The 26,190-nt window shown below is 34.2% G+C and overlaps 1 protein-coding gene and 1 long non-coding RNA gene across 11 annotated transcripts; both read left to right on the top strand.

Annotated features, from left to right (window-relative positions):
* The first annotated feature begins 10,232 nt into the window (after positions 1-10,232).
* On the top strand, positions 10,233-12,996 carry LOC107901874 (kinesin-like protein KIN-4C). 10 transcript variants are annotated; one of them, XM_041095491.1, is made up of 8 exons: positions 10,233-10,558; positions 10,755-10,868; positions 11,079-11,106; positions 11,411-11,571; positions 11,701-11,807; positions 12,328-12,364; positions 12,488-12,579; positions 12,673-12,996. In XM_041095491.1, the coding sequence occupies exons 3-8, from the start codon at positions 11,090-11,092 to the stop codon at positions 12,904-12,906; spliced, it is 648 nt and encodes a 215-aa protein (XP_040951425.1). In that variant the 5' UTR covers positions 10,233-10,558; positions 10,755-10,868; positions 11,079-11,089; the 3' UTR covers positions 12,907-12,996. The 10 variants fall into 10 exon arrangements, with proteins under 10 accessions (XP_040951425.1, XP_040951427.1, XP_040951428.1 ...); XM_041095493.1 differs by having other exon boundaries at positions 10,247-10,558; positions 10,661-10,868; XM_041095494.1 differs by having other exon boundaries at positions 10,248-10,558; positions 10,664-10,868.
* A 329-nt stretch (positions 12,997-13,325) lies between these two features.
* LOC121218357 (uncharacterized) lies at positions 13,326-14,501 on the top strand. The gene is made up of 2 exons (XR_005914601.1): positions 13,326-14,241; positions 14,320-14,501. It is a non-coding gene; the product is annotated as an uncharacterized lncRNA (long non-coding RNA).
* The last annotated feature ends 11,689 nt before the right edge of the window (positions 14,502-26,190 follow it).

Below are 26,190 nucleotides of genomic sequence, written 5' to 3'. Positions count from 1 at the left end.
AGTTTATAAAGAACACTGAAAACTATCTTTACATCGATGATTGAATTCACAATCAAATGAAGATTTTACATTTAACTAGAGTTTTGTTATATTGATTTTCTCTTAAATTTTAATTATTGTTTTTCCTACTAAGCTTTAAATTTAAATTTAATAGGGTGGTAAATCAATTTGACAGTTTCCAGGTAGTCTTAGCTATTGAAGATAAAACATCGGTGGAATTGAGCTCAAATCGAATGAATTATGATACAATGAGGACAATGGATTCTTAAGCATGTTCCTAGAGAGATTAACAAAGCAGCTAATTATCTAGCCAAAAAAAATTTTGAGAAGGAGATAGATATAACACCCCAAACCCGGCTTAGACATTATGGTCAAATCTGAAGATGTCACAAAGTAGGGTTTTGAAATTAGAGTTCTTTCAATAAATCATTCAAGTTTTATAACCTCTATTCATTTACGACTATTGTCGAAAGCGCTATTTAATTAATTCACTTACCAAAGCATATTTTTCAGCGGAAGTCAAAGAAAACGTTTTATTTGAAAATCTCGTTCGTATTTTTGGAAAGCCTTTGTTTTAGTAAAAACCATGTTTTTAGCAAATCGTCTCAAATAAAGTGTTAAATCAAAAACCCCAATTCCAATATAAAACCAAACAGTCTGGAGAGTCCAATTATTACAAAACTCCCAGAAATAATCCTTAAAATAATAACCATAATCTTAAACAGTTTCCAAACTCGTGGTCACCGTGAGGCTTCGTCACACCGATCCGCCTAAGCCCATGTATTACCTGAACAGAACAGATATGCATATGTGAGTTTTCGTAAACTCAGTGTGTAACCCAACGGAAATAGACATGCAATACATACAGAAATCACATATACAGTCAGATTCAGATTCAGACTTAAGTCCTTTACAGATACGGATAAAAGAATCAGATATGCAGATCAGATATACAGAATCCTACCCCCATCCTCTATACACAAACTCCGACCATCCCATCACACCATGTGGGATTAAAAACACCCACCCATCCTTACACACCATATCGTGTCATTACGACACATATCAGATAATATGCAGTCAAGCTACTAGAATATAGGTGATGGTCGCCATACAGATCACTTCCTCCACATATACAATTCCTGCCCCAATCATATATACAGAAATATCATACTTACATGCTCATATACAGATATCAAATATATATTTAACATAACAATCAGACATGCATAACAGTGTCATACTCAGAGCAGAATATCAAACTATCAGATCACATAATTTTAGGATTTGGTTAGCTCTTACCGGTCTTATAGTAACCCCACAATCGAACAGAACGACCCGTACGACCCTAGGGAAAATTTTAGAATTATGGCCACATGCCCGTGTCGGCCCACACGCCCAAATTGGCCTCACCTGTGTGGCCCACATGGCCTGGCCCAAAACCCACATGCCCAAAATGGCCTAGCCTGTGTGACCCACATGGCCACCCCCACACCATCACACGACCATGTATTGCGCACGGCTGCACCATCGTTAGACACACGCCATGTCTCGCACACGGCCAGGCACACACCCATGTGGCGTTGACAGAATGCACTTTCGGCTTTCCCCGAAGCTCAGTTTTTCGTGTTTAAGGTACACACCTGGCACCGTTATGATGTGAAATCACTCCCGAGACCACCAACACCTAAAACAGAATGCCCAACACCTTTTAACAACCAATTACGAGTCTAACATGATTTACTCAATTACGCAAAACCGACTTACCGCTTAAAAAAGCGACCACAACCTCGAATCAAGCCATTGAAGTGAGATTTTCCGCCTCACAACCTTCTCCTAATCATAGAATTCATCACTTAGTCACCATAGTCTAACATTGCTAAACACAAACCAAAAGTTAAAGGGCTGAAAAATTTACTTACCAGCCGAATAAGGAACCAAAAACGTAGCAGCGGTGATTGAACAAGAAAAACCAACAGAGATCAGAGAAAAGCAACGAAAATCGAAGGAGGAAAGACAAAAAATAAGGAAGGGCAGAAGAAACGTCAGAGAGAGGGAAAAATTGAAAAAAGAAAAAAAATAAAAATACAAATACAAATAAAATACAAATACAAATAAAAAAACACATTAGATAACACCCAACTCCCCACTAACAACTCAATCTCAACCACCCCAGAATTTCAACTCCACCGAAACTCTATTATGCAACCCAGAATTCAAACACAAGACATATTAACCCCTTAACCACTCGAACCAGCAAGCTCATTCTAATATAAATTAACAGAAAATTTTGTAAAAGTCCACTCAACAAGGTAAGGCTTGGATCTAAAATAACAAAATTATCAAATGTGAGACTTGAACCTAAAACCTCACACACACACCCAAAACACTTAGCCACTGAAGCAAATACACATTTGTGTTTAATATTTACAGAAACAGAAATAAATTACTCAGGGCGTTACAATAGATGTGTAGGTGTTTGATAATCTGCCTAGAGAAGCCCTTGAAATCTTATCTTCTGATAAATCATATGGTATTTTTGCCCAATTTAAATTGATGTAGTCATTTGATTTGCTTTCATCACCAAAAAGATTAAATTAAATTTTTAGTTTTCTTTACATTTGATTTTAATTTTGAGTTATCTAAAACCCTATTTCTTTATTTTGTTTATTTCTATTGAAGAAGTAGAATCATCATTGATCTCTGTAGACCCGGTCATACTCATTGTTATTTACAAGTTTGTTTTTTTAGTAGAATTTTTTTAATACAATAATTTCCGTAATTTTTGGGTGCTATGAATTAATTGATTTTCAAATATATAAATTCTATTTCATTTCTAAAAGAATTTTTAAATGACCTCATAGTGGTAAGAACTTGTATACTTTTAAGTGCTTAGTTTCGTTTCTCTCTCTCTCTTTTTGGTTTTTGTACATATTGGTTGTCAATAATGTTATGTTGTCTCTATATGGTTGTTCTTTTTTGTAAATTGAGGTAATATTTTAGAGTGATAATAATTTTTGGGTCATTGTCGGGGTGTCTTTAGCACACTCAATAATTATTTATTATCAAAGAATATTTTATTAAGAGTTAAATAAGATTTTTTTAATATACTAATGAGTTTCTATCGGGTATAATTATTTATCGTCAAAGAAGGGGAAATCACTAATAAAAGCCCTTTTTTAAAAAAATTTACCGAAATGGGCCGACTTTTTGATTATTTACCGGAATAGGCCATTTTCCGCGAAATCGCGTCCACGTCAGTGCGATGTCAGGGTACGTGTCAGACATCGCGTCCACGTCAGCGCGATTTGCTGACGTGGAAGGAAATCGCGCCCCCTAGGACGCGATTTGCTGACGTGGCATGAACAGTGTGTTTTTAGCTTGGAAAACTTTGAAAGGCCATAACTTTTGGCTCGGTTGTCCGATTGAGACGAATTTTTTTTGATTTCGAATAAATTTTTGAGATCTACACGCTGGAAAACTGTTGAAGGCGGTATGCCGAAGTTTTCATCAAAAAAGATCCTTTTTTGCCCCTAAATTTTGATTTTTTCAGTTTAAAATTAAATTTTGAAACATTCAAATCGTTATTTTTCTCATTTATTTGAAGTAAACACCGGATATTTTTTTGCAGAATTGTCTTATATCATCCTGTTATAGGTATAAGTCAGCTCATTCCACTTTTGAGAAGTTCCCTAAAATTTTCTATTTTATTCAATTTAGTCCCTAAAACCTAAATAGTCATATTTTCAAATCTAAGCTTCATTTTTCAATTCAAATTCAATTTCATCCTTCCATAACATTCAAATATTCTTAAATACAAAAATTTCATGCTAATTTTGAAATAATTACACTTTAGTCCCTATACTAGTAACTAACAAATTATACTTTACAAATTAGTCCCTATTCATCTCTAAGCAATTTTCCAGCGTGTAGATCTCGAAAAGTTATTCGAAATCAAAAAAAATTTGTCTCAATCGGACAACCGAGCCAAAAGTTATGGCCTTTCAAAGTTTTCCAAGCTAAAAACACACTATTCATGCCACGTCAGCAAATCGCGTCCTAGGGGGCGCGATTTCCTTCCACGTCAGCAAATCGCACTGACGTGGATGCGATTTCACGAAAAATGGCCTATTCCGGTAAATAATCAAAAAGTCGGCCCATTTCGATAAATTTTTTAAAAAAAGGGCTTTTTTGGTAAAATAGCCGTCAAAGAATATCTTTTAATATTTTCCAAAATTTATTTTTCTTTAAAATAAATTTGTTTTGTTTCACAATAAATTGATTTTTATGACAAGAATTGTTTTAGATACTAAATCCAAATTCATTATTTCAAAAAATAAGGATAACAATTTTTTAATGAGCATAATGAAAGTGTTAACACCTCTCTCACATGTAACTGTATTCTTGAATTCAATTTCTTTTTTACAAACAAAAAATTATAAATTTAATTTAATTTTAAAATTTCCAATTTGCAAACCAAATATTATCTTTTAAACACATTTTAATTTAATTTTATTAAAAAGATATAATTTTAGGTGACCGAACATACCTAATAAAAGAATTATTGATGACAAACTCGTTCGTATAAAATTCTTATAAAGTGTTTTTGGGAGAGAGATTTTTAAGAGATTTTTTTTATTAAGGTTTTCAAAATCCTAAAAATGAATTTATTTGTTTGGATAAATATATTGAAAAATATCAAAATTTTGAATAATTTTAATATGAGATTTTAAGGTGATGTTTGGTTGGCTGTAATACTAATGCATTACAGCTGAATTCAGTGGGCTCATCTCTAAGGCTTCCTTTGGATTCATTTGCAATACAGTGCGTTGGAATTTTTTACCTTGATTTTCAATCTCACTGCACAGCAGTGAATTCAATGGTTGTTTGGATGTCTTGGTTTCCAGCACAGTGAGACAAACCTGCTGCACTGGATAGCCTTATCTTCACTAGTGCTAAAAGTTCCAGTCAGCTCTAGCTGGGGCAGTAGGTATTTTTAGTAGAAAAAAATACCCATACTTTAATTTATTATTTTACCATTTTATCCTTAGATGTTAAACTAATTTCTTTCCCAATCTTATTTTTTTCAGATTTGGGAACAAAACAGCCGTTTCTCCCCTCATTTTTGCTGGTTTCTCCCTCATTCTTGCTAGTTTCTCCCTCGTTTTTGCTGGTTTCTCCCCTCTTTTTTGCTTTGTTCTTGGTTGTGGCTGCTACATTTTATCCTTTACTTTTGTTAGAGTCTACTTTTTGAAGGTATTTTTCATTAATTTCTTGTTATAGACTTCTGCATAGAACATGCAAACAAAGCTCTAACGATTTATGCTTTCATCCTTTGTTCTGATTTTGTTGATCTGATAGCATTTATTTTTCTTTGTCTACATTTCTTTGATTTTTTTGTTCTTAATTTTTGAAATTTCATTTTTAATGGACACTACCGGTAAGGTCTTATCCCTGTTGAATAACAATACTCTTTGAAGAAGAATAAGATCAGACTCAGCCTCTGGTTGAGATAGTTTCATCGCTATTTCTTCATGGATTTTGGGTTTTTTTATTTATTATTTCGATGAATATATCTACACAATTCAAGAATGTCTACTCTTCTTTAATTAATGGGAGCTTAGGATATTCTGTTTCTTCAATCAGACTAACAAGTTAGAGATATCTTGTGTTTTTTCCCGCTATTTTCTCATGCTCAACATTTACCCTTTTTCTCAATTAACAGGGGAAGTCTACATTAATTAGTGCACTCTCAGATAGTAATCTGTATAGTAATGCAAGGTATATTTATTCTTTAAAACAGTTTTTCCTCGAAGTTAAATTCTTTGTTAAAAGTAAAAGGATGGATGTTTTTGCCTAATTGGAGGCAACGGCTTTGTGCAGATTGTTTGCAACATTGGATGGTAGATTAAAAAGTGTTGTTCTTCCTTCAGGGTGAGATGGTTTGCTATCACTCACTATTATTATTGTTGTTATTGTTATTGCTTTTCTTTTGAGTAGTCTGGTTCTAAATGATATACTTACCTTATCCCATAGGCACCAATATTTTATATGTGATTTTTTTATTTATAGAAAATAATTTTTAGTAATTTTTAATTATATTGAAACTTTATTAATTAGCGATAACAATGCAGTCAATGGCATTATTGGTGGCAAATGTCTATTAATTCACTTTTTCTTCTAATTATAAGAAAATGGTCAAATCTCATTTTTGGTTATCTCTCATGTACCTAAATTTGAGATATTCTCTATATTTTAATTTCTATCATGATTTGCTTCATAAAAATAATATTATTGTTAATTATTTCAATTAAACTATTTACGTGAATTTTTTTTAAAATACTATTATAATAAAAACTTACTTTGGCATGCTAAATTAGAATAAATGTTCTAAAAAATCCATGTCAATTACTAAAATAATTGTGTTAATTATTTGGACTAATTAATAACAAGACTTCCTCTCTTTTTTTCTTGTTTTAGTCATTATATAATAATGGTTAAATTTTAATTTTGATCCTTCTGATATGTTCACATTTAGGAGTTAATATTTATATTTTAATTTGACATAATTTGATCATCTACTTTTACAATAACATTAGTCTAAATAGTTAACATTAATCAAAATGCCTTTATTCATTTTGGAAAGATAGCCATAATCAATTATCCTTTCTATATCCTCGTTATTGTTTACCATGGATCTTTGAGAATTATTTCTTTAGTGTTCATCTTATGGCTTTCATCTATTCATGATGTATTATTCTTATTTTTTATGAAACTATATTATTATATCTAATTATATATTTATGGTTTTATGTCGGTTGACATTTAAAATCAAAATAATAATAGATGGTAAAGACACGAAATTTTGTGGAGGAAGATAGTACCTTAGCAACAAAAGCTGTTTGGGATAATGAGCTGACGTTGATATTTTGTGAACTTTGCGTGAATGAAGTCAATGCTGGTAATAGACCGACAACTCATCTAAACTCAAAAGGATGGGAAAATGTCATTGCTCTTTTTCAAGCAAAAACACAAAAAAATTATGGAAAACCTCAATTGAAAAATAAGTGGGATACATTAAAAAAGGAATGGAGGTTATGGAGGGAGTTGCTTAAGGAATCTACAGGTATTGGATGGTGTCCATCTAAAAAGACGGTCGATGCTACCGAAGAATGGTGGGCTGCAAAATACAGGTTAGTGTTAACTTTATCATTATTTTAATGCATAAAGTTTATTGAAATTAATAATTTACAATTATAAAAATCTTAGTATAACATTTAACATTTAACATGTTATGTAGGAAAATCTTGATTTTAAAGGATTTAAGAAGAAAGGAATTGAACCACGATTGAATGAGTTAATGTGGCAAATGTTTGGTGGCATTGTAGCCACTGGAGAGAATGCATGGGCACCGTCATCTGGTGTTCTTCCAAGTGGGGTTCCTATGGGAGATGATGCACTTAATGAGGGATTTGGTGATTCAGATGAACATAGTAACGAGAATGAAGGTATTCCTCCTGATGAGGTACCATCAAACCCTTCTCATGAAATTCCTAATCGAAGAAAGCAAACACTTAGGGTCGTACACGGTAAAGGAAAAAATCAAGTTCAAGTAGAAAATCATGAAGAAATATATTAACTACTCAGCTTGAGAAATTGTGTGAGAATATGGCTAGTCCAAGGAAGTCAGTGAATGAAATTATTTTTCCTCACTCTCAATATACTATTTCAAATGCAATGGATGCTTTACGTGCTTTGGGAGACGAAATTCTAAAAAAAAGATGAACTGTACTATTTTGCCATCAAAATGTTCCAAATACTGGTGAAACGAGAAGTGTTTTTGAACTTAGATCCAGATGTTAGGGTTTGGTGGCTTCGACGTGAGTATGCTGAACAAAATCCAATTGCATCATTCTCATCCTTGGTAGCAACATCCTTATTTCCCTTCCAAACATACCATCAACCACCTCCACCATAAGAATTATTATTGTAATATAACTATACTACTTTTTATATGTAAAACTAATGTATGATATTTTTTTATGTTTGGTATTTTTATGCTATGCTTTTATTCAAGTTTCTGTGTTGTATAGAATGTCACAAAATATTAATTTATTTTCATTTGATTACTTTTTCAGGTTATGGATGAATTTAACAATATGTATAATAGTTTTGGTATGAATTATGATACCCCTGAATTAAGTGAAGAAGCTCAACGAAGAATAGCCACAATTGTTACCCAAGTTGAGCACAACAATTATCATGAAGAGGAAGAATATGTGTTAAGCAGTGTATTGGTACACCATGAAACTTATTTCATTATGCAACTGCGTATGGATTCAAATTATACAGGTCAAATGTGGGTGGACGAAGTATTAAATGGGCATGATGATCGTTGCATGAATAGTTTTAGGATGCCAAAAAATATATTTCACAGCTTGTTGCATGATTTGCAAATAAATTATGGCTTAAAGCATGGGAAAGTATCGGCGATGGAGAAGTTAGCATTATCATTGTACATTCTTGGAAATAGAGAATCAAATTCAAATGAAACAGAGCGATTTCAACGATCTGGGGAAACTGTTAGGCAAATTTTTACTGATATGTTGCATATATTTGCTCGAATGGGAATAGACACGATTAAACCCACTGAAGGTCAATTCGAGGAAGTACCGAACCATATTCGACATGATACAAGATATTGGCCTCACTTTAAGGTAAAATTTACAGAATCTTTATATTTTTAAAATATAAATTATTTCTAACTTTTATCTCATTACTTGTATTTATTTTAAAGGATTGTATTGGGGCTATAGATGGAACACACAGAAAAGCATGCATTTCGCCTTCTTGTCAAATACCTTATATCGGACAGAAAGGTGAACCAACTCAAAATATTATAGCAATTTATGACTTCAACATGTGCTTTATTTTTGCATTTACTGGTTGGGGCGGAATAACACATGATAGCAGAATCTTTTTGCAAGCACTTAGAAAACAAGAGTTAAAGTTTCCACACCCTCCACCAGGTTGAACTTTAATTTTCTAATTAATCTTTACATAAAAATATTAAAATTTTTAATTTATTTTTAAACTTGATATTATGTTTTACTTCTTTGGAGGAAAATATTATCTTGTGGATTCAGGATATCCACAAATGGCAGGTTTTTTAGGTCCATATAGGGGGAACGATATCATTTACTTGATTTTCGTCGAGGTAATCATCAAGTATCTGGAAAAAAAGAAACCTTTAATCATGCCCATTCTTCGTTACGCTTTGTGATTGAATGAACATTTGGAGTGTGCAAAAAAAATGGCCAATATTAAGAGATATTCCAAGTTATTCATTCAACAAGCAAGTTTTAATAGTTATTATAACAATGGTTTTGCATAATTACATTCGAAGACATGCTTGGTCAAATGATGAGGATTTTCGACAATTTGAGAATAAACCCGACATGCCAGTCTCTTCAGGTCATTTTGATAGAGGTGAATCGAGTTCTTCTAACAGTTAAACTAACCTTGAAATTGCGATGTTAAGGGAAACCATTGCAACTAGTTTAATGAATCCATATTTGTAAAAACACTTTGTATCATAACCTAAGTTCGAGTAATGGAACTTGTTATGTCATATGTTACTATTTTTTTTATTAATCATCCGTTTAGATACTTCAGAATTTGATCCAAATATAATGTTACTATTTGTGAAAATAATATTTAGCATTGTTATAAAAGAATATTTAACTATAAAAAATTAAAAATAATTATCATTTTATCTAATAAATATTTTAAATTGATTATATAATTCATTAAAATATTTATGATAAAATATTAGAAGATATATTTTAATATTTTATTAAATGAATTTATAAATTCACATATTTTAATAATTTTAAAAAAGTAAAATAATTTAAAAAACTTCTATTATATATCAATTATAATATGATGTCCTTAATAGTAATTTTTTTATTCTCCCTCACCGCTACAGCTGTGTTTGAATCCAAACACACACTCTATCATTGTTTCTAATCTCACTGCTACAGTATCCAATCTCACCGCTACAGTAACTAATCTCACTGCCACCGCTATTTTTAACCTCACCAGAAATAAACACACCGTCCATCCAAACTAAGCCTAAGTCATTGTTTAGTTGGTTGCAATGAGCTATTACAGCCCTATTCCAAACGGGTTTATTCAAGTCCAAACGGGTTTAATCAAGGCAAAAGTGACGTTTACAATTTGGTGGTCTGGGTTGGGAATATCTATTCAATGAATGGGTGGGTGAAAATTTTCCTCTGATTACTCTTTCTTTCTCATGTCTAAAGTTTTCCTCTTTCTCATTCTTCTTCCCATTTCCTCCCAACCTTATCTCCCTCTTTTTCATGCTTCTATACTTACCAACCCGATCTCCCTTTGACAAAATAGAGAGAAAATAGAGAGGCCTTTCGATCGTTTCTTCGGCGATATCGGCGGCGATAGCAGCAGCTTTTATGGTGAGGCGAAGGAGCGGCCTATTGAGGAGTTTTACAATGCGATCGAGATAATCTATGAACCAGAGGCATGTAATATTATATTTTTCTTGTTTCATTAGGTTTTCATTTAATCTTAAACATTTGATTCATAATTTCATCTCTTTGCTTCTCTGTTTGTATTTCACTAGTAGGGAGCTGTGAAAAAAATGAGTTTTCGAAAAAAAATTGGTCGATTGGTTTTCTGCTTGTTTTTTTTTTTTAGATTTTGATCGCATTATATAGGACATGGAGAGTCCCGATTCCGTGAGAGTTGCCGTTAATATTCGGCCGTTGATTAGTGCAAAGCTTCTCCATGGATGCATTGATTGCATCACCGTCCTTCCCGGCGAACCTCAGGTATTAATCATAATGAATTTATTGAATTTGAAAATTTATATCGAAAGAAATTCCTGTTTATTTATTGTTTTATGGTTACGATTATAGGTTCAAATTGAGTCTCATGCCTTTACTTATGATTACGTTTATGGGGGAGCGGGATCGCCTTCTTTTGCTATTTATGATGATTGTGTTGCTCCTTTGATTGATGCACTTTATCTCGTGCTACAGGAAGTACCAATATGAACAGCCAATCAAGGTGAGGGTTATGAAGCTATATGTTTTAGTAGTTTTTGCCCTTTTTTTGGTTTTACCAGAATCAATATTCTCTTTGGTTTAAAATACCACGACCGTTGTAATAATATCATTTAAATGATACAAAAAAGTTCTGCAATTGGCTTATATCTCAATTTACTTAGTTTTTGACAAGTATAGAATGATTTTTTAGTTTGTGTTCAATGTGTTAGATATATAAGGTTTGCATAGTCATAAATCATGTAATTTTCGTATATTTTGTAAAATTGTGCTTATTTCAAATGCAATGCTCGTCACACTGTTTCCAGTCGTTCACATGCCATCTTTACAATAAGCATGGAGCAGAAGAAGATTGCTAGCTGCCTAAGTGGGGTAAATGATGATACCGGTGAAGACATCTTATGTGCAAAGCTTCATTTAGTGGACCTTGCTGGCTCAGAACGTGCAAATGGAATGCGGTTTAAAGAAGGTATATCTGATTATTTGTTTTCCAATGCCTTATTTTATTTACTAAAATAGTGATAGGTTCTAAATAAGCCACAACATGAAACTTATTTATTTATCTAAAATTTTGACATTTGAATTCATATCAATAAAGGTTTACTAGCTCTAGGGAATGTGATTAGTGCCTTGGGAGATGAGAAGAAGAGGAAAGAAGGGGGACATGTACCATATCGTGATAGCAAGTTGACTCGCTTGTTACAGGCAGGCTCTTTGATTCTTTTTATTCTAATTAATGCAAAATTTTTTAAATAGTGATCTATCCAGATATTTATGAACAATCATTTCAACTACTTGTAATTTTAATTGGATGCTTTCATTTTGTTGAAGTAGACTGTTCAGAAAAAAGTCGAACAGGATAATCAAATTGTTTATAACTCAGTTTTCATTTAGCCATAGGTTTAATGCATAAAAATACTCAATACGTTTGTGACGCGGAGACTGTTTGTCAAGCACTAGCCAATCAGAAGTGAGCTCGTTTAGTCATGACTTATTGTGTCACATTTTATGATGGAAAAGCATCAACAGCTTGTTCAGTTTTCTTTTCTAGGACTTTTACTTTGATGTGTTTCTTTGGATCTGGAATGTTATTAGTTTTAAATGTACTGGTTATAATTCTCCTTGTTTTGTAATTAAATTATATTTATAAAAATGGCCTTCAATGAAACTACTTACTCCAGAAGGGAACCTAACATTTTTTTTTGATGGAATTTTAAATTCTCAGGATTCTCTTGGAGGAAACAGCAAAACAGTGATGATTGGTATGTTGTTTTTATCTTTTATAGCATTAAAAGTTGTCAGTATTGATATATTACTAGTACCAGGATTTTACTTTCAATTTTTTAGTATGCAAAAGTATTGATCTTTTCTATATTTGCTTGCAGCTTGTGTTAGTCCAGCTGACACCAATGCTGAAGAAACCCTAAACACCTTGAAATATGCCAATCGTGCTCGAAACATTCAGAATAAGGCAGTTGTAAGACACTTGTGTAACATACTTGCAAAAGAAATGTTCTTTGTTGGGTATTATAATTCTTGTTCTAACAACCTCTCATCTTCTACTTATTAGCTAAACAGTGATCCAATGGCATCTCCCATATGCTCCTCCTCCTTATGTGCCTGCATCAATTATACTACCGTTTATTATGCTTTGTTAGTGTTCATTTATACATTGGTTGATCTAACTTTGGTAATGACTTGGTTGGCTGTCAATGGAATTTATATCTCTCATGTCTCCAACACTTTATGGTGGAATCCATTTTGCATGGCTTTTGATTTGGTCTACAAATTTTTGGTTGGCTAGGGTAGTCTCCTAGAGAAGTTAAAACATGGGTTTGTTTAGGGTATAAATGTTTGATATTTTTCATATATATAAGAATGAAAATAATTATTACTTTTGGACCAATATTTGTAATTTTGGCAACTATATGATCTCATGAGATTATGTTATGATTTTTATTAATTCATATTTTTATAAAAATTATATTAAGAATGTTATTAAATTATATAATTTTATTTTTATTTAATTATATTTAATAATAATTATATTAAAACATGATTAAATTATTTATTATTTTAATGATAATCTTAGTAAAATTTAATAGCAATAATTATGTATTTAAAAAAAACCTGTTAAGGATACTCTAGTCATTTTAGTTTTTTTTAATACTATTACAACATCATTCTATTTAATCAAACACAAAAATACTATTCTAACTTTATTTTATTTCATTCAACCAAATAATTAAATTACTGATTATAACTGTATTTTATTACAGCGAACTAAACATGCCGTAATAGGAGGTGGTTTTCCAAAGTCCCTTGGAATTTTTTTTTTGAAATATAAATTCGCAGATGCATTAATTAAGGGGAAATAGACTAAAAAATATAATAACCCTAAAACCTACATTGTTCCTATCAGCTTTGACCGCGGGCTATATCTTATTGAAAAGTTGTGGGCGTTGCCTTGGGACCAATCAAGCAAAGACTGAAAAGCAGACCCCTAAAAATGAAAAAATAAAAATCAATAGTCGTAGTAATCAAAACGAAAAGAAATGAAAAATCTCAAAACCCTACGGTCAAAGACTTTCCCCTTATGCCTTCTTTCATCGCGCAAGCATCACCGAGATCGTCTCTTTGAGAAAACTGGTTACCAACAACATTTTGCATGCAATACATTTCCTATATCAAGTTCCTCAAATCTGAGTTCCTCGGATTTCTGGTCATTGTTATTTGTGCACTCCAGACTCAATCACGATTCCTCCTCGTTTCCTCCTCTTAGAAACTACCCACTGTCCCTTGTTATTATGGGTTCAATTTTCGGTGGTGTCTCCTCCACCCAATAGATTGGGGAGTCGTAGTCTCGTCCCCAGATGGCCAATTCGTGCGTCACTTCATTCGCTGAATAGGGAGTGTGCTGAAAAGATAAGCACCTAAATCTTGTTGCTCTAAGTTTCATTTCGTTCGTAGTGTTGCATATAACTGATCTTTCTCCTTCTTGACTTTTCGGTTTCTTGAGCATGGTTAGTCAGTCCTCTTCTACCACTACATTGCCGAAACCCATTTCCTCAGTGAATATTACTACTCCTAGGCACGCGATTGCTTCCGCAATGGTCGGATCTCAGATATTATCCATCGGGTAAACACACGTGCCCTTAACTAGGCCCATATTATTTCTTATTAGAATACCTGAAGTGGCTTTATTGTTCTGCTACAGATATGAGGTGTCAAAGTTAACTTTGACTTGGTCTTCTTTTGGAGGTTCCCAACATAACTTTTCTGTGTTGTATTTGCAAGTAGTAAGACCCTCTAGTTTACCTAAATCAGCAATGTATGCCTTAATGAACCCCACAACATCACACACTCTTTCCCGTATTAAATCATGGTAAAGTTTGTTTCTGTTGTGCCATATTGCCCTAAACGAGATTGTTATGTTTGTGCATTGCAATATTCTGTTGATGTTGAAAGTGTTAACTAACCATTGTATCCATTCTTGGTTTTCACTTGTGGGCGAGATTACCACTCTTACTTCCTGTAATACTTGTCTCGTGAAATTACATTCTTGAAATAGATGGGTTGCTGACTCGTCTTCTTCCCCGCATATTTGACAAAGAGCAGTAGTCCTTAGTTTTCTTAGTTTAAGATTGTTTAGAGTAGGCAAATAAATCTTTGTAACTCTCCATAGATTGATTATGATCTTGCTGGAGATTTTGAGGCTCCAAAGTTTTGTATAATATTTTCTTGTAGCATTCATTTGTAACATGTATTCATTCCCTAGCAAGCGATGTTCTTCTGTAATGCTTCATTTGTAACCGCTTTGAGCTGTGTAAATTCTTGAATTATCGCCTCTTCATGCTAACACGTCTGGATGTGAGATATTTGTTAGCGGGATGGTTACTATTCTCTTGGCTTCCTCTTCATTGAACAACTTGTTTAAGGTATTAACATTCCAGCACATTGAATCTTGATCTATAAGGTCCGCAACCATTATGTCAAGATATCACAAAAAGTATATTTCCAAGAGTTGTTTTACAGACTATTTATACACAAAGATACTTACAACTAATGTTAACAGTCTAACAGTCTAACTGTATTACCTACCTGTAACTCAACAATCTATATTCATAACATGCATTGATCTTTCTTCTCCTTTCAACCCTTGTGACTTACTCGAAGTCGAGCTCTGAACTTGTTGAACATTCCTTCAGACAGTGGCTTTGTTAAAATATCTGTTACTTGATCTTTACTAGACACATGACCAACTTGAAGAATTCCACTTGCAACTTTCTCTCGTACAAAGAATAGGTCCAACTCAACGTGTTTAAATTTAGAGTGCAGGACTGGATTTCTTGCAACTGCAATAGCAGCAACACTATCATACCAGATCAGGGCTTTAGGTTTCGGAACAAACAACTTAGATAGTAACGACTGAATCCAACTAAGCTTTGCAATAATGTGAACAAGGCTCCTATATTCCGCTTCCGTTGTTAATTTGGAAACCACCGGTTGCTTTTTCAAGCACCACAAGATGGGATTGCCTCCAAGAAACACACAGAACCTGGATGTAAACCTTCGATCATTAGGATCAGACCCCCAGTTGGCATCTGAAAACCCTTCCAGTAGTAACTTCGAAGATCGAGTGAAATATAACCCATGATCTAACGTTCCTCTAAGATACCTCAGAATCCTCTTCACTGCTTTAAAATGCGAGTCCAGTGGTTTATGCATGTACTGGCACACCTTATTAACAAAGAACGCTATTTCTGGCCTTGTTATAACGACGTATTGCAATGCCTCGACAACGCTTCTGTAAAAATGATCATCTTCAACTGGACTTCCCTCCATGGCTGATAGCTTACAATTTGTAGTTATAGGTGTAGGAGTGCCTTTTGACTGATGCATGGAAGCTTTTTGAAGGAGCTCTAAGATGTATTTCTTCTGACTTAGGAATAAACCTTCCTTATTGTAGGAGACTTCAATGCCAAGAAAATAGTTAAGTTTGCCAAGGTCCTTCAGAGAAAACCGAGCATTCAACTCTTGCACAAACCCCTCAACAGCTTGAGTGTCACTTCCTGTAACAACAATATCATCCACGTAGACTAAGACATACATCAATGCTAACTTTAAGTGATGAATAAAAAGAGAGCTATTAGCCCGTGAAGTTATAAACTTGTGACTGAGTAGAAACTTTTTAAGTTTATGAAACCACGCCGTAGGTGCTTGTTTAAGACCGTATAAGGCTTTTCGTAATCGACACACCAGTTGCCGACCCAAGGCTCCTTGTTGTTCGAATCCTGGTGGTTGCACCATATAGATTTCTTCACTTAAATCCCCGTTCAAAAAAGCATTGTTAATGTCTACTTTCCGTAAAGCCCAGCCAAATGACACTGCCAGTGTAAGAACCACCCGTATTGTAGTAGGTTTGACAACAGGACTGAAAGTTTCCTGAAAGTCAACACCTGCTTCTTGCAAAAACCCCTTTATTACCAACCGGCCTTTGTACCTTGCGATCGAACCATCAGCATGCTTCTTAAGTCGAAAAACCCACTTACAGCCAATTGCCCTTCGGCCTTTAGGGAGAGGAACAAGATCCCAAGTGTGGTTCGAGAGAAGAGCACTATATTCTTCCTAAGCTGCTGTTGTCCAGTGAGGACTCTGAAAAGCTTCAAAAATAGTCGTGGGCTTTTTTTCAGCCAAAAAAGAGGAAAATTTTCGGCTTGTAGATGCCATTCTTTGACCATGTTTGCATAGGATGCCGATTACCAATTGGTTCCCTTAAGCAATCATCAGAAGAAGACGCCGTGGATGAGGCTCTTGCTGGAGAAAAAACAAGACCACCAAGTGACTGAACTGGCGAAAGATGTGAAGGAGAACAGTTCGTTGGCTCTAAATGAGACCTTCTCATGTGAGTATTAGACTTAGTGGGTAGAACCACGGGAAGAAAAGATTGATGTTGATTGCATGGGATGGAGTTTGACATTATCTTTGTAAAAAACCCACCTGCAAAGGGATACTGTGATTCATCAAATATCACATGCCGTGAAATGAAAACTCGACCCCCGTCATCAATACACTTGTAACCTTTGTGATTTGAGCTGACACTTAGAAAGACACACAACTTTGACCGAAACTATAGCTTATGCTGATTAAACGGTTGCAGGTAAGGGAAATATGCACACCCAAATATTTTTAGATGTGTGTAAGGAGGACGTAAATTATAGAGTTTTTCATAAGGGCTGCAGTGATGAAGCACGGGTGTAGGTAACTGATTTGCTAGGTGAACAACATGCGCAAAAGCATCATACCAAAACTCCAAAGGCACGGATGTTTGAGCTAAGAGTGTAAGCCCCATGTCAACCACTTGTCTGTGTCTTCTTTCAGCAACTCTATTCTGCTCGGAGGTGTGAGGACACGTAATTCTATGTTGAACCCCAAGTCGAGAAAGCTCACTTGACAGCACTCGATACTCTCCTCCCCAGTCGCTTTGAAGCATTTTAATGGATCGTCCGAATTGTACCTTGGCCATTCGATAAAAATGAACAAAACACTGTAGAACTTTAGACTTTGTCTTTAAAAAATACAACCAAGTATACCTACTAAACATGTCAACAAACGTTACGTAATAGGAATATCCACTTGATTCTATATGTGACGGCCTCTAGACATCAGATACAACAAGATCAAAAGGTGATGTATACACCGTTTTTGAGCTATTAAAAGGAAGCTTATGTGCTTTCCCTAGTTGACAAAAGGAGCATACATGAGGTAAATCAGTACGTTTGATAGGAATATTACAAGTGCGTAATACACGATTCAAAACACCATTGCATGGATGACCTAGCCTGACATGCCACATCGACATGGATGAAATGAGTTGTGAATTGTTGAGAGAAAATGACCTAGACTGTTGTGCACCAGCAGACTTGAAAGAACCAGTAGAAACATTAGGAGTGGTTCGTGAGATGTCGAACTTGTAAAGTCCATTATGCATGCGGCCCACTAATAGTATCGCCTCTGTCTGTACGTCTTTCACAAAACATAAGAACGGATGAAACTCAAAATATACATCATTGTCCATTGCGAACTGTCCAACTGACAGTAAATTTTTGCAAACGTTAGGAACATGAAGAACATTTCTAAGTCGTAAGATCTTAGAACTAGGCAATAGTGTGGACGAACCTATATTATTAATAGAGACCAGTTTACCATTACCCATAGAGACTTTTGCTGTACCTGTATGGGGAGTGGCAATAGTGAGGTTGGACACATCAGGAGTAATATGATTTGTTGTTCCGGAATCGGGGTACCACGTCTGGTCAAATGAACTTGAACAAGACCCCTGAGAAGTAGTTTGTCCTGAAGCAGTGGAGTTAGGCGAAAACATTCCACAACAATGAGGTATTGAAGAACATGGAGAGGAGGAAGAAACTCCTTGATGATTAGTGTCATGATAATTGGCTTGCACCGAATGACCAGCTTCTAGGCCAGAAAAACTCTCATCAAATCTAAAATAACAAGTCTGTACCAGATGACCGATCTTACTACAAAGTTGACACTGTAGTCTAGACCGAGACCAACTTCTGCCACCATTGTGACCCTTTCCACGAGCTCAGCTACGGCCCGAGCCTCGTTGTCCCTCTTTAGGATTTGAGAAAGAACGAGTATATACTCCAGTCGGCCTGGTTTATCCGAATTTTCTTGAGACACCATATTAGCTTGCACAGGAACAAGCTAGTGAAGCCACCTGTCTTGCTTCACAATCAAGCAGCATGTCAGTTAACAGATCAAGAGAAACAGTAGTTGCAGTCGCAAGAACCCGAATGGACTCATATTCTAAAGAAAGACCAGCCAAAATGATGTTGATTTGTTCTTGCTCAGTAACCAGACTGCCTGCTGCAGTTAAGTCATCACTCATCTGTTTAACCTTAAGCACATACTCTTTAATCGTGAGACCTCCTTTCTTGATTGAGTATAAAGAATGGCGTATATTAGCAATCTTTATGTTTGACTTTTGACCACATCGTCTTTCAACAGTACTTCAAACTTCAAAACTGGTTTTGGCTATCGTGAGATGAACCAAGATTTCATCTGTAACAACTGACAGCAACCAAAACGCCAAAAATTTATCTTGCCTCTTGTGAGCAATAACCCCGGGATTGTCAATGAGTTGGCCTTCATTGTTAGAAACAACAGGGGAAGGAATTGAAATAGTTCCTAGAACATAACCCTCAAGACTATATCCCTCAAGAATCAGTAGAAGCTGATGTTTCCACAGGAGAAAGTTATGTTCTCCTAGCTTGACAGTATCATGTTTGGAAAAATACTGAATATTGGGTAAAGAAATATTACCAGAGTTAGAAGAATGCCTGGGAGTATCATTCGTCGAAGTATCTTCTGTAGCCATTGCTAAAAAATTACAAGACCCTAGCTCTTGATACCATGTCAATATATCACAAAAGTATATTTCCAAGAGTTGTTTTACAGACTATTTATACACAAAGATACTTACAACTAACATTAACAATCTAACAGTCTAACTGTATTACCTAACTGTAACTCAACAATCTATATTCATAACACATTATATATCTCCAGTCTATATTCTGACCTTGTATCTTTCCTTCACTAGGGTATGGAAGCCACGTATCATTCCATATGTTTAATATTTTGCCATCATTGATCCATCATCCTACGCCTTTTCCAAAATGCCTCGAGTGTCTTATATGCTTTGTAACACTCTAAATTTTTGGATTTTTAAGTGTGTATGTTTGATAAGTAATTTGATTTGATATGGTGGGTAGGTGCCTTGAATGTATGCTTTAGGTATTGAGTTTGATTCCCTTTATTTTAATTTTTCCTATTAATTTTTTAGTTTATGTTAAGCTTGAGCCTTAAAGTTTATCTTTTTATTTCTCGTGTGTTGTAACAACGATGAGCTTAGTGGTTCAGTGGTAAGGTTCCAGCTTACCTTTTGGTCCTATGTTTAAATCTCATGGTGCACAAGTGTGAAATATATTTGCTTGGGTTTTTGTTAGGTATTAGAGTTTTATTTAAACTTTATAAAAAATCTGGTAGGTGGAGATGGGGTCAAATTAAACCTCTTATTTGTCATTTTATTTTATCTTAATTTTAATTCCATCAATTCCTATTTTCTCTCCAATTTGCAACTGCCCAAACCCTTTGTTCCCATCTTCACGTTATTTTTTTCATTTGTTTCCATTACTCTGCCGTTTCATCTTCTTTTCTTTGGTTTATTCCTTTCTTCCATTATTTCTCTTTGATTGTTCTTGAGTACTACCGTTAAATTCGTGCGTTTCGTCATTGGGGTTGTGTTCCTTTGCAGTGTAAGTTTTAATTGGCTGTTCTTATATTGTTGTTTTAGTTTTGGTTTGTTTCTTGAACGGGTTGGGTTGTGTTGGTATATTTGCTTTCTATTTGATAATGTAATTGGTGGTTTCTTGGTTATTGGATTAGGCGAAGGTTTGAAAAATCGACTTCCTTCAATAGAGTAGGCCTCATTTTGACACTGTGTTCTGAATGGTAAGTGTTCGTTTTCGATTTGGGGGCTGCAAGTTTAGTGATTAGATGTTATTTGAAGGGATCTTTTGGTGGTTAATTCGTGTGTTTCATTGAACAATTGTAAGCTTTTGTGAGTTCCAATTTCGTGGTCGATCAATTACGTTATCAGGTGTGTGAAATCAACCCAAAAACACATATGAAACTCGATTTAATCACGAAACTGTGTTATTTTTCAAAATTGCCCAATGTCATATGATCGTATGTACAAGTCGTGTGACTAACTGTATGTTGTCACACTACTGTGTGAGGTTTTTGAAGGCCATGTGGTAGGCAATGTGGACCACACGGGCTAGCTTTTTGGGCTGTGCAAGCCTTTTGGCCAATTTTTGGGCTTAATTAGCAGTTGTATGAGGAACTTAAAATTTGGGTCTGTAGGCATCGTTCGGGATCGAAAAAGTGTTAGTTTTAGTACGTATTAACATATGGATAAGCTTAGGAAGTAGGTTAAATAGGGTATGTTACAATTAAACTACATGCTATGTTATGATCTATATGAAAATATGTGTGTATGCAGGATATGCGATATATGATATATGCATGTGTGATTTATGACTATGATATGCATGTGTTTTGGGGGTGGGTTATGATATGATGGAGGAAATGTTATATGGTAGTTTATATTACAACTATGGCGGCTAGACCTCAAAGTTATATGGTAGCTAAGTTGTAAATATATGAGTGGCACACTGCCACATATATTGGTGTGGTTGGATGGATAGACTCTTGTAGTCCTATATGGTGTGATTGGCTGGACAAGATGGTGTTTAGCAGATGGAGGTAGGACGTAATATGATATGTCATGTTGTGATTCGATATGATATGCTATGGTTTGATTCATTATGAAATGCTATGATTCGATATGATATGATATGCTATGATACGATAAGATACGCTTCGTATGAAATCGGATGTAATATGAAATATTTAAAAAGACATACTATGAGATGTTTTGATATATGTTTATAATTGTACTGAAATTGTGGGCCAAATCACACACTAGGCTTAAAGCTCTCGTTTTATTTGCTTTGTTTCAATCGATCTTCTAACTTAGGATTGGACGACGATTCTAGAGCTTAAGTTTCATGTTTTTGGTTTAAGCTTTATGGACTTTCTATTTGTTTAATATGGACATTTTGGACTTTCTTGGGTTTTTATTTATTTTTGGACATTATGAGTTTTGTTTAAATCGTTAGGACTATTTTTGTTGTTATTACGCAAAAGCTTTTATCTTTTAATGGAGCTTAACTTAGGATAACTAAAAATGAACCACGGTTTTATAATTGATACGTTAAAAGGTTTTTCGCTGCAAGATTAATTAAGATTTTCTAAAGTGTTTTTATCTCACAAATGATTTAAGTAAATTGGTTTTAAATTTAGTAAAACTATTTAAATTATGGTTTCAAAAAAATTGCTATATTATTTAAAGTGTTATTCAAATTAATTTTCTTTCTGCTGAAAATTAGTTTCCTTCAAATTAAACATTGAGGTGTTACATGCTTCGTCAGGTAAAAGAAAGGTAAGATCCTAAACTTGCAATCATGAAGTCACTTCGCGGATAGTACTTACTTTTCATAACTTGTGCCAATAGATTGGTAGGATTAGTAATTAGTTTCCACTCTTGTTTTGCTAACAAAGTATTATTAAATTTCGATGGATCTCTAAATCCATTTCCCCCTTGTGCCTTTAGGGTTCACAATAAGTTCCAATTACACCAATGAATTCCTTTATTAGTTCTTATGTTGCGCAACCAAGATTTACACATTAAAACTTCCAACTCTCGGCATAATGAAACCGAAAAATTAAAACACTGCATTACATAAATTAGAATGATCTGTAAAATAGATTTAATAAATTCCTCTTTCTCTCCTATTGATAGGTTATAAATGCTCTAGTTTTTCATTTTTGTCAAGAATCTTTCTTTGATTTCAACAAAGGAATTCTTCTTTCGTCGTCCTAGGGCTTAGTGGATCTCCTTACCTTAGGCCTCTTGAAGGACTGAATTCAGTTCATTTTCTTCCATTGAGTATCACCGAATAAGAAACGCTTTTGAAACTATGCATAATTAAAGTTATCCATCCCTTACAAAAGCCAAAGCCTCTCATCATTTTTTCCACAAACTCCCATTCAACTATATCATAATATTTGCCCATGTCTAATTTTAAGGCAAAAGACCTTTTACCATATCTTCTCTTTTTAAAATAATGCAATAATTCATATGCCACTAGAATGTTGTCAGTAATTTGTCTCCTTGGCACAAAAGCTCATTGAGTTTCCTCTATGCAATAATTAAGTCCATTCCTAAATCTGTTAACAATTGCTTTTGATATGATCTTATAGAGGATATTACATAGGCTAATGGGTCAAAACTATCCTATATTTTTAGAAACCAAAACTTTAGGGATGAGCACGATATTTGTCTTGTTCACCTATCCAAGTTCTTTATGATTGTTTAAAATTTCTAAGCAAAACTTCGTTACATCCTTCCCCACTATATGTTAGAATTTTTTATAAAAGAAACCGGGAAAACCATCTTTCCCGAGGCTTTTAGGGGAGCCATAAATTTTAAAGTTTCTACGAACTATTCTTCTTTTAAATTGGCATAAAGTTCCTCATTCAGACTACTAGAAATGCATGGTTGGATTTTCGATTGTAAGTTTTCGCAATTGTAGACTAGTTTAAATGAGAAAGGATCAATAAAGTACCTTCTTGCTAATCCCATTAATTCTTCCTCCCTTTCAACCCATCTTCCATTCTCGTCTTCAAGGCCCATCACTAAATTTTTCTTTTTGCGTTGATTTTTAAAATTATGGAAGAAAGTTGTATTACGATCACCCATTCTAAGCCAGTTTGCTCATGCTTATTGTTCCTAATAAATCTTTTCCTTGTCTGCTTCCATATTCAGTGCCAATTTAACTTTCATGATTTCTGCCAAGTATTCTTCATCTAGATCTTTTTTGTTCAGCTTGTTTTAGTCTTAGGGTCAATTCTTTTCTTTTTTCATGTTGTTTCTCTCTATTCGATTTGGCCATTCCTTTAATGATCTTTCTAATGACTCAAGTTTTTTTTAGAAGCTCTATGTTGCTCGAATATCAAACCATTTTAACTTCTCGAAAATCGTCTTTAGCACCCAATCCGCGTTAAATCTGAATGGATATTCCCTTCGTAATCATAGCCCTTTCGGTTCCCCATCATGTCTAAAAGCAACAGACAATGATCCGAGAAACTATGATTTAGATGGTGCAATAAGTACTCTGGGAAACATGTCCACCATTCCGAGTTGGCCATACCTCTATCCAGTCTTTCTCTAATATTATTTTCTACCAATTGGCCTTTCTCCTATGTGAACTATTGACTTGAGAATCCTAAATTGCTTAAATCACACTCCTCTAATGCATCCTTAAAAACTGACATTTGTCTTTCTTCTTGTGGTCTCCCCCTTCTTTTTTCAAATGAATACATCACCTCATTAAAATCTCTCATAAAAGCCCATGGTAATTGGCTTCCTTCCTTTAGATTTCGAAGCTTATTCCACGATTCCTTTCGTAAGTGTTCAGCTAGGGATCCATAAAATATTGTAAACCTCTATACTACTCCTATGCTTTCTTCATCTACTTCCACATCAATATGAGAGTTGTAATAGCTTCTTAGATTCATTAATAAGCTCTCCTTCCAACCTAACGATAGCCCCCCTCGAGCCATCTACACTTATGTCAATTTCATACTCATACCTACACTTCCTACGTATCTTTTCCATCCTCCTCGTTCTAACTTTTATTTCTATGAGGAACATAAGTTGGGGCTGATATTGTCTCAACATATTTTTAAGACGTCTCACCATTTATGGTTGTCCCAGTCTACGAACTCTCCAGCTTAGGGTTTTTATTACGACCGGTCGGCTTACTTTTCAACAACTATCGATATATTATTGTCAAATTTTGTTTCCATTTGTGTTGCAATATTGTCCCCCAATTGTAATGTCCGTTGCCTTTTCTTTCCTTCAATCAACCCAACTGGGTTGTCTTCTTGAATTGCTTCCTCCTCTGACAAGTTGTTATAATCCATACTAACGTCACTACTAAAACGGAGGCTCGACTTCCTACTTGCCTCTTTATTGCCCTTTACAAATGATGTTGTGTGTATTCTTTTTTCTCGCAAATTAAGTGTTCGATTATTCCTTGTGTACTCTACTAACTTTTTTTCTTTTTGTTCTTTGTCGCTCGATCCACCTTTAACCATGGCTTTTGGTTCTTCACGTAACCGTCTACTTTTCACCGTCAATGCCCTACTTGGCTGCGCTCGTAATGAACTGTCCCGTTCCAAGGTTACTTCTTGGGTTCCTAAAGATAATCTTAGTGGGTTTAAACTTTCTCCGTGCCTTAATCGTCCACACAAAAAATAGAACAAAGAGAGTTTTTCCTATTGAAAAATTGCATAGGTGGATTTACCTTGTCTATATATGATGCGCTTATTTCTTTTTAAGGGGCTTTACATATCTAATTTTACCTTTACACGTATAATTTTTTTCAAGCTCCTAGTAATTATTGTAGCATCATATTCTAAGAATTTCCCAATGAAGTTACCCAACTATCTTGCCATCCCTTCCGACATAGCCCCTATTGGTAGATTATGAATTTGCACATAGAAATTTGAAAAATCAGAGGGACTCGAACCGGATCTTCTCCTCTTTCCAATCGATGAAAAAGAATTAGATGTCTATTAAAAAACCAAGGGATCCCTCCTTTTACTCTCTTGATATCTAGCTCGTTATAAAATTGAAAAAGAACTATTTTATCCTCTATTTCTGATATATATATTACTTCAATAGGATGCCAAAGTTCAGTGAGCATGTTTCTCATTGACGGAAAGTGGACTGCACTAATTGTTAGAACCTTCCCCACCAAACATAGATTGAATTCCTCTCCGCTTTCCTCTACATCCTGTTGATCGTAGACTAGTTCTTCTTCCTCTTCAGCAATATTTAGATTCGCCAATTCTTCCTACATGGATTTTTAAGTTGACGCTGCAGATAGATCCTGGATGTATTAGAATAAAAACTAATTGTTTTAGTATATCGGATGAAAATCTCCAACTTTACTATTGTCGGCAGACAAAAAACGAGAGAAAAAACCTAAAAATCTCCTGCTACGCAAGCTACTGAAAGTCCTATTTATAAGTCCTTTGAAACTTTATTTAATATACAATAGTCTCACTATAAGATAAAAACTTAAATTTCAAAAATCATTTTTATTTAATTTTACTATATATATTTTAAATTTTATTTTATTAAAAATATTTATAATATTTATAAATATAATAATATTCATTTTAAATTTTTTATATTATTTATTTTTAATATTTTCTTATTTTATAATTTATAAAATTTTAATTCCAAACAAAACAATTACAATAACTAACATTTTAAATAAATAAAATTTAAAATATTAACATTTTAAAAATCTTAAAAAAATTTAAATTATTTGTCCAAACAAACTCCTAATAAACCATTAAA

Source organism: Gossypium hirsutum, chromosome D06 (assembly GCF_007990345.1).
Source record: "Gossypium hirsutum isolate 1008001.06 chromosome D06, Gossypium_hirsutum_v2.1, whole genome shotgun sequence".
Taxonomy (NCBI): Eukaryota; Viridiplantae; Streptophyta; class Magnoliopsida; order Malvales; family Malvaceae; genus Gossypium; species Gossypium hirsutum.
Note: the sequence above shows the minus strand (reverse complement) of the source record. Positions and strands in the feature narration are given on the sequence as shown.